This window comes from Gekko japonicus, unplaced genomic scaffold, assembly GCF_001447785.1.
Source record: "Gekko japonicus isolate JY-2015 unplaced genomic scaffold, Gekko_japonicus_V1.1 scaffold631, whole genome shotgun sequence".
Taxonomy (NCBI): Eukaryota; Metazoa; Chordata; class Lepidosauria; order Squamata; family Gekkonidae; genus Gekko; species Gekko japonicus.
Genome location: NW_015168670.1, coordinates 513,746 through 523,547, shown reverse-complemented (window position 1 = coordinate 523,547; position 9,802 = coordinate 513,746). Strand labels below are relative to the sequence as shown.

The 9,802-nt window shown below is 41.1% G+C and overlaps 2 protein-coding genes across 2 annotated transcripts in view; one reads left to right on the top strand and one right to left on the bottom strand.

Moving 5' to 3' along the window:
• The window catches only part of DNAJC17 (DnaJ heat shock protein family (Hsp40) member C17), a 28,616-nt gene continuing 18,814 nt past the window's right edge, over positions 1-9,802 (bottom strand). Inside the window, exon 11 of the mRNA XM_015415343.1 lies at positions 1-203. Within this exon, the coding sequence (XP_015270829.1) occupies positions 84-203 (120 nt within the window). The 3' untranslated portion in view covers positions 1-83. The remainder of the gene's footprint in view (positions 204-9,802) is intronic.
• On the top strand, positions 3,592-7,366 carry LOC107113937 (chromosome unknown open reading frame, human C15orf62). Its single transcript, XM_015415345.1, has 2 exons — positions 3,592-3,710; positions 6,239-7,366. The coding sequence occupies exon 2, from the start codon at positions 6,327-6,329 to the stop codon at positions 6,858-6,860; it is 534 nt and encodes a 177-aa protein (XP_015270831.1). The 5' UTR covers positions 3,592-3,710; positions 6,239-6,326; the 3' UTR covers positions 6,861-7,366.

The following is a 9,802-nucleotide window of genomic DNA, read 5'->3' as shown; positions in this document are numbered from 1 at the left end:
CTACAACAGTTTTTAAAAAGGGTATTTATTGACTTAATTTAAGCAGTCAGTGGAAGTGAAAGAGAATTCTGGTCTTCCCTATATTATGCGCAAGACTCTTCATCTTCTTGTTTCATCTGCTCGATCAGTTTCTGTCTCTCAGCGGCTTGGCGCATCCGCATCATCACAAGACTTTCATAATCTCGCTCAGAAACTACAGAACCCTGACAAATAAATGACAGCAGTAAATGTTTAGGTGGATTCACTGTTTACATGTTTAGAAATCTTTTCTGGTAATATTCAAAAAAAGGGGGGGGGGGACGACCCCATCACAACAGCATACAAAGGAAGTACCAGCACCTTACACAGCAATATGCAGAATCTAAAGGGACAGTTGTGGCTTCTGCCAGTAAAAATTGTTTCACGGCATGCTAAGAATTCAACAGTCATTTCTTGACTAGTAAGCAGAACTAAAATTGTACCAGCGTAATCACTGTCCACTTGAACACTGTTCACCTAGTAGCAGTGAGATACAAGCTGTGTCCTTCATTTTCTGTTAACAACTCTGTAAAGTACTAGAAATCATGACCATTTAATTTTGGTGCTTTAAAAATAAAAAAAAAGAACATGGGTCACTTTGCACCAGTATCTATAACCTGTTAAAATATAAAAAACCCTCACACTTCAAATACCCAGATTCTTACATTGACTTGGATCACCAGAATTAATGCTCCTGTCAAGTCAAATGGTTACCTTCAAAAGGGAAGCAGAATAGTGGAGTTCATTAGATGTGTAGCATGTGTTGGTGCTCAAGAATGTGATGTAGAAAATATGTAAAATCTTGAGAGGATCAGTTCCTGCCAGTGACCAGCTTTTGCTGATGAATCTTCAGAGTATTTTCTGAGAGAGCTGATAGGAAGCAAGTCCAGCTAGGAGGAACATGAGCCCGGCAATGGAGAACAAATGCTTGGAAAAGGAGAAGCAACAGCAGAAATGCCTTAACTTCTGAAGTGCTGTATGTAATGGGGAAAAGATAAAGGCTACAGGGCAAGAATCCCTGGATCAAGGCAGTGAAGTTTCAGGAATAAGACAAAAAGGGGAGGATCACTGTTCCTGAGTGGGGAGTGAGGCAAAAGACTGATGGGAAACCACCCGTAAGTAAATAAGCACAGTGAAAAGACAGTCTGGGTGCTAAGCAAGGCAACCATCTTTTTCTTTTGAGGCCTACTCATTTAAGATCCTCTTCTCTTATTGTCAAAAACCCAAGGATTGTAAAGGAAGCCAGGGTATTTGCCAGACCTCCGATTCCAAATTCAAGGCTTTCCCCCTTTGAGTCTGGGATGTCTAGGCAAAGGAAGTGGCATAGAAGAGATAGTCATGGGAAGATGAAAGAGAAGGAAACAGAGAAATAGGGAAACAAGGTCAACTCTCATGCAGCCACATGAAGCAAAAAAATTGTGAATGCTGTTAGAATTAGTAACAGCCAGTGTTGTATAATGGTTAGAATGTTGGATTAAGAAGACCCAGGTTCAAATCCCCACTCTCCTATTAAGCACACTATGTGACCTTGGGCCCTTCACTGTCTTCTAGCCTAACGTACCTCACAGGAAGGTTCAGCGCAGATAACCTTGTGCCTTTAAAATGTATAGCAAAAAATACTGTTCTTGCTATACTCTCACATAGATAGCTCTATGGTTAAAAAAAACAAGTTACTGCATTGCATCCAACTCCTATGGTTTACTTTTCTTGGAAAAGGGAGTGGGGGTAGGGAAGATTTTAACTTTGCTCCTTATTAGGGGTGGGCACGAGCGGCTCACGAACAAAAGCTTGTCACAAATTTTGACCAGTTCGTGGTTCATGAAGCAATGTTCACAAACTGAAGAGCTACCACAAAGTTCCACAAATTTGATGGAGTTCATGGCAGTTCATGAGGAGCAGAAAGCAGGGGTTTGCATGGCTCACAAACCAATACAGACTGGTTTGGTTCACAAAGTGCTGTATCGGTTTGTGGTTCAGCCACAAACCATGTAAAATGTAAAAATGTGGTTCATGCCCATCCCTACTCCCTATGCTGTTTAAGGCTTCCCTGAACTCTTGAAACTGAATTACGGGTAATTCCATGAGTGATTTGGAAAGTCTTGCCCTGAGAGCTGCACTCTACTTTCAGTTCATTGAATGTATAATGTTAGTACTGAAGAGCTAACGTAACCTCATTATGGGATCCTTAAGAGGTTTAGATAACAGTGTGAGATTTCTAGAATACTGGTTATACTTTTTTGCTGGATAATAATCAAATCTGGGCCCGGCAATCACTTTCCCAAGAATATATGTATACTTTCAGCAATAACCATTTCTCTTTTCTCGTGAGTATAGGAAAGACACAGTTATGATATGGGAACCAGATCCAGATGAAATTTGCGTGATTTGCCCCTACTGGAGGAAATCAGTTTGATGCTCTTGTGTTACACTAAGGCAATGGACAGTATAAAGTAACTGACACCAGATCAACTGACAAGCCTAATCAGTATCGCTCATGATGCCAGATGATACCTTATCCTTCCCCCAAGGAGCACAAGGCAGTGTGTGCATCTCCCCCCCCCTTCATAATCCTTTGAAACAGAGGCTGAAAGAGCAACCACCAAGGTCATAGGTCAAGGGGGAATGTGAGGCTGGATCTCCTTTGTTCTCACCCAACATACTCTCCACAAATATCACACTGGCTCCCATCATCAAGATATTCAGGACCAGTGATTGCAAAATAATTCTTTACATGAGCTCATCAGGAAACATCACTGGACAGGGGGCACAGTTCAGGTTCACTTTAATACTCAACAGAATCCTGACAAGAAGAAAAAAGGCTGCATGGAGGGCTTATTACATATAAGGAAGGAGGCTTTAATGAGGCTCCCATACACAAGAGACTGAACTGTTTTTCACCATCAGATGCACACAGCTTTAAAAAAAATGTTCAAAGTAGCAATGCAAGTCACAGTTACAGAATCCAAGTCCATATTTTAGATATCAGGAGAAAGAAGAGGCAAAGTTCAGCAGCCAAGCCACAATTAAATGGTAACGTTCAGCACAAGTGTGATCCACTGATGTCTCTTTAGAGCTCTTAAGAAATCAAGCCTACAAACACGTTGTCGTGTTGCCGCATGGTGAGTCATGACTGCTAGAATTCTCTCTCTTATCACCTGACATGCTTCATTTCAACATTATGGAAAAAGAAATTTCCCTTTTCCAACCACAACTAAAATTATATGAACTCACTTGAACTTCATAGGAATAGAAATAAACCCTACTGGGTACTATTCCCTATCTTCCCCCTCCTACTTTAGTCACATTGAAGCATAATATGAAAATAGTTCAAATATCCCACAGAAGTCTAGATTCTCTTGAGGCTCTGTAGCAAGGGTTGGCGCTTCACAGCTCTACACACACCCACTTCCTGCAATCTCAGCAATTAACTAATAGTGTAAATCCCAGCTTCTGACGTGATTGAGTCATCAACGGCTTGGCACAGAACGCACATAAGGAAACTTCAGCCTGAAAAAACAAATGAGGAACTGAGGAGATACAAGCAGAGAGCAACACTGAAGGAAAGGTGGCCAAGAAGAGTGGAGGAGACACAGCCACTGTCCCAAGGCAGGAAACCACTGACACACCTGCATTTTGATTGTGCTTCCTTCACAAATCTACTCTTGGCTCCTCTTCGGGTCCACCATCTCACAGTAAGTAATAACCTCCACAGTATTCTCTTTCTTCTAAGCTTCGTTAATATTTTAATACATAAGTCTTTTGAGGTTACCTTTTTGGTAACAGGCCATTCTTTTAATGATAGGCTGATAGTGACCTCTTTACCACAGAATATTACGATGTCCCCAGTGCTGTTTAATGCTCTGGAAGAGGAATAAAACTGATTCATACAGCGATGTTCCAATCCAATGCTGACCTTCACTTCTTTGATTTGGCAGTTCACATTAGAAGTTACGCTCAACAATTCCTTTCTGTGTTAAAGGGATCTATACTGGTAAAAGTGGTCTAAAGGCCTTAACAGGGATGGGCAACTGCCAAGCCACTGCTTACAATCTGCATTAAGTGGAACAGACAGGTGGGGTGAGAGGTCAAGGACTGGCAAATCAGTAGTGAGAAAATCTGGAGACAATGGATGCACAGATAAGGCAGGTCATGAGAGATGGTGCAGAAAGATTTGGTCTTACAGAGAGACGTGAATAAAGAAAAGGAGGTGACCTTGTGAACAGACAAAAAGAACAACAGGGTAGAAAAAGATGCTGTGGGTGGTATGCATGCGTGGGAGACATCTATGATCTGATACAAAACAGTGTGGAAGAAGGGGTGCCTTTCCCAATCAGCCATTTTACAGCATCAAAGGTCACTAAAACCCATGAAGGCAATTATGTAAAAGAAGAACAGCAATGAGGAAAACTGGCAGCAGGTTTACAGGATTTGGGCTGATAGGTGTAGTTCTAAAAAAGACCAGTGGATATGAACATGATTTGAAGCAGTGGTAAAAAAAATGATCAGCAGATATGACATAGGGATGGGGAGCAGTCACTAAACTCGCTCACCAAGGGTATTATACCTCTTCACATTCAGCGACTAAAATTGAATCCATCACTGAAATGGACTGGATCAGGAGTATGGCAGTGAGTTAACCTCTTAAACCATAGTCGCTGCAGAAGTGTAAGGGTCAAGCCTGAAACCTCTCCTATTGACCCTCCTACCTGTTTATGTATTTTATTTAACTGTTTCTATATATGTATGTGTGTATTTTTAAAGCTGGTTTTAATGCTTTAATGGCTGTAATTGTTTGCTGCCTTGGGAACCCTAAAGTTGGGTGGAAAGGCAGCATAAAAATAGTTTAAACAAATAAGCAAACCCTGTTCTGTCCATAGCAAAACTTTATTCTGCTGTATCTCAGCACATTGGGATGACAGAACCATGAGATTCCTAATTTCAGATGCTTAAGTTATTATAGTTCTAAAAACTATCATGGGCTTTAAAATTCACAGAAGCTGAGGCCCATTTCGTATGTATCTTCCTGCGTTTGGAAGAGAGTGCTGCATGCATACAGTGTTACCTTGGGAACCAGGATAGTTTACTAGCCATACTTTGTAGGCTAGGAAGATTACTTTCAAACACATACTAGCGTATTCCTTACATAGTGACTTCTTGAATACAGCTGGCAGTAGAATTCAATGTAGCCATGAGTCAAAATGGAGATGTTACCCAAGTTTTTCAGGTTTATGATAAAACTATTAGTTACTTACTGGAATCCCTTGGAAGTCAATTGGTACCTCAAAATTACTGTGACCAAAAAAATACAGTTGGATGGTTTGATAGCGAATGCTATAATATTAAATACCAAATCCGTTCTATTTATTGCCTTTTTAGGGAATATAACTGGACCCACCTTCCAGATGAGTATTTCAATTTAAAAAAACAGTTACATCAAATAGTTAAGATAAAATATAAAGAGCACAGTGAGAAATGATGGGCTAACCTCCTTCAGGCTACATTGTCAAATGACTCCAGGAAATTCTGGGCGTTGGTGTTAGATAAACATAAAAAGAAGAGTGCCCAAATAAATGCCATCACCCCAGTTCACTGGTATGACTATTTTCTGAAGCTGTTCTATGATAATAACATAACTGCCACTAATTCCATTAACTATAGTGGCCTCCGGTGAGCCCAGAGGAGGTTATTCCACTTATTGAACAGCTAAAGCCAAGAAAAGCCCCTGGCCCAGATGCAATTCCACCTGAAATAGTTAAAATAAATCTAAACTGGTGGGCCACCTTCTTGGCAGATTTTTTTACCACAGTCGATAGAACAGGTATAATGCCAGAGTCTTGGACAAATGCAATATTGGTTCCCATCTTTAAAAAGGGTAATTATGAGTTACCATCCAATTACCGTCCGATAAGCCTCCTCTCTGTTATTGGGAAACTTTATGCTAGACGACTGGTTAACAAACTTGGATCTTGGATGTTACAGCAAGGAATTCTGGGTGAAGAACAAATAGGTTTTTGTAAAGGGGAATCCACCCTAAATCACTATGTGACTCTTATGCACCTTGTTAATAAGTATAAGAGGTGAAAAGGCACCAAAGTATATGCAGCCTTTCTAGAGCTAAAAGGTGCTTTTGATTCAATCATAAGAATACAGCTGGCACCATAAACAAGTATGTCCTTTTAGTGAAGCCAGTTTGTTGTTGCTGTTTTTTCCCCTGTTCCAGGAAGTGTTAAAGAAAGGAGATGCTCCTGACTTTTAGAACCTCATTTTAGCTTGAGACCAAGGCCTGAGGCCTCCTTCACTCTGTCACCATGGACACTTGGCGGAGAGGATCCATCAGGTCCTCGGGCTTCTTCAAGCGTCTCTCACTCCGGAGGAATAAGAAACTGGGCAGTCAAGTCATTATCTTGAATCAGAACAGCCAAACGCTAGACTCCAATGGACAATACAACAAAAGGGAGCTCCTAAAAGACCTGAAAGGGAAGTCGAACTACTTGTCATGTCAGAGTGAGCAAAACCTCGCCAGCAAGACGCAGCCACCTCCCAAACCACCACGGCTGTACCTAGACAGTGCCAGCTGCCCCAATATAATAGACCACACTGATTCGCCCTCGGCAGAAAATTCCTTTCCAAGCACTTCACGTCACTCCCATAAGGCCACTCAGACGCATCCAGATCTTTTTTGCAAGAACCAAGCTATAGACTGGTGCTACTCTGAAACCATCTCATGGCATGGTACGCCTGATCCATCGGACTCTTTCTTTTCTTTCAAACTAGACTTGGGCCCCTCACTCCTTGAAGACATTCTGCAGACACTCAAAAGTAAGAATTTGTTATTGAATTAATTACCACTTAAACTGTTCTAGCTGAAACCAAGGAATTAATAATCCTCCTGGACTACTGGTTCTCCTTCACTGTCAGTACACACCCAAGGCATTTTAGGTGGACCACTGAGCCTTTTACAGTACACTAGCCAGGAAAAAACACCACCCTGTTTTGGATACCATTAGAACCACTGCCATTCTTCTCAAACTTGCAATCATTTCTCCTTTCTATCTCAGTCTGCTTCACTCTGGGGTGCAGGGAATACACTGGTACCCTTGAGCGGTTTCAGAGTCTAGAGCAAATGTGCATGCGCAGGAAGAGTGTGTGGTTGTGGCACAACAAGGAATTCCAGGTTTGTTTGAACATCATCTCCACAATCTCGCCTAGGTATATATCAAAACCAAAGGTGTGACATAAAAGATCGGTCAGAAACAGAAGCAAGAGCATTTAAACCAGAAGTAGATGCAATTCAGAATATAAAGATTGTCTTTTATTCCAGTGCGTATTTGTCTTCATTAATTCTAATTAATGGGCACATTTAAGCAACTGGAAATTCACTGTAATTATTTCTCTTTGTAGCCATCACAAGGGAAAGGAATTTATAACAATTGTGTCTACAATAGTCACTTGTAAACCGATGAGCCAGAAAGTGTATATTCTTGTCCTAATTAAAACTATTTACTGGGTATTTTTTGTGCTACCTTCAGTCTCTGTTAGCAGTGTGACTGGGGCGGCCCTGAATATTTCATCTGTCCCATGTGAGGGGCCTTGGAGGAAAAGTAATAAAGCTAGTGTTCTATGCCATTCCCTTAAAGCAAAAGCCAGCCACACTGGTCCACAAGGCTTGCTTATTTGATCAGATGGCTCCATGGCTGTGTCAGGAGTTACTGATTTAGAGTTGCCACCTTGAGCTGACCACTCTTGTTAACATGTACAGGGAATCCCAGCCACATACCTTTACTCACAGATCAGTCTCAGTAGAAAGCATGCTTGAATTGAGTTCTGAACCCCACCCATTTTTGCATAGCTGAGATAATGACAATGTCATCATTTAAAGCTAAAGCAAGCCAAGAGTTCCTAATTAACCTGCAGCTCTTGCCCTTGAAGCAAGAAGTGTAAACAAACCAGACAGAAGTCAGGGTTTATGTTCTCAGAGTAATAATTTGGCTGAGCAGCTTCTCAGAAATGTTACGCCTTCCTGCTATGGAACGGTATAGTAAGTAACACAACTTCTCAGCTATACCAGGTGATTCCTGCTTTAAATGATCGCAATCTTATCAAGTTGTCAGATGCAATAAGCCAGAAGGTATTTGCTTCATTTGGATCTCTTCATCTTTGTAGAAAGTGGTTCTCGGCTCATTCTTCTGACACAATAATGCATCATATACACAAAACATAGAAGATGTTGCTGCATTTTCATAAACTGTATTTTTTGCAGTTAGATTGTTAATGGCTTTATTAATTGTAAACCACCTTGATGACTGAGTAGCAGAAAGGTGGGATATCAGCATTTTAGAAGCATGCCAATCAATGCCACTGAATTTTACCTTCCAGAAGCACCATGACTTCAGTACACACAAAACAGGGTGCACATGCTTGCTGGGTGGACAGATGTCAAGGAAAACTAATAAGCACATGAAAAATATGAAACACAAAACAATCCCCAGTGCAGGTAGGAATCAGGGAACAAGGGCTAGGGTGGGCATCTGAGGTGGGGCATCTGAGGTGAATATTAAAATTTATAAATAGGTAAATTGTCATGTAGCTTGAAGAGACTATGGAAGCGAAGTTTGGTCAAGAGGGCAATGTGGAGAGCAAGATCAAGTTACTAATACACAGTTCCAATTTCTGGCAACCAAAATCCATTTTGGGAATGTTCAGTGGAAAGCAGTGTGGTGCTGAAGTGGAGGACTTATTGAGGGCACTTCTACAGAAACAAGGTGGTATTTTGGGACCCATCGCAGGCACGGCATACATAAAGTGTTGGGCTGCAATGGAACATTCTTTCAAGTTGATGGTCATAGGAAAAGGATCCAAAATACAGAGCCCACAGTCCACATATGGTTCTTGAGATAATCTTTTGACTGGTTATAGGATTTTTGTGCAGTGGCCAGGATTTGAGAATTTATTTAAAACAATGTTCTATACTGTAATTAAACAATGGACTACAGTTTGTGTTCTGCAGGCAGGCTGTAATTTTGAAGAACTGGGCAACACAAGCAGCTCTGAGAGTATTTGTTTCATTTATATAATTTATACAGGTTTCAGAATGCAGATTTCTTGGCCTAAAATTAAAGTATTGCTTTTTAGTTCAGAATTCAATGGATCATTCTTGTTGCCATTTTCAAAAATCCCTCAGGGCTTATGTCAATCTCATCACTTTAAGCAACTGACACCACTTTTGAACATTTGGTGCTGGCGGCACTCTTGTTTTCCCAACTGCTGTAGTTTGATCACACTTGGGTGTTATTGGTTTCAAGAAAAAAACTAAGGGCTTCTAACTTGATTTAGCCTGAATGATCTACCCATCTAGATTACCTCTACCTGGGAAACACACTAAAACATCACTGTTAAATACACAAACTTGCTGGAAGTACTTTAAGAAGTTCTACTGAGTTGCTGCAGGGTGTGAAGGAACAAAGCTTACTAGTTGATGCCCTAATAGCTGAAGCACTTGTGACAGGAGAAGCCAACCTGTGCCAGTCTAGCAGGCAGCAGGATTGCTCTGTCTGAATAATGCAACTCTCTCGCCTCCATAAAGTGATCATCCCAAACACAGCTCCCAGCTTGTTTTACACCTCAGCTCAGACATGCTACTCCTTTGCAGCAGGCAGATCACAACCTCCCAGTAACAATAATTTGTTATGGAAACAAGCCAAGAGAAACCCAGTCTGATGCCAAAGGTTTCACAAGAAATCTTATGTAAAGCCAGAATACTAGGGCTAGGCTACAGAATCTAGAA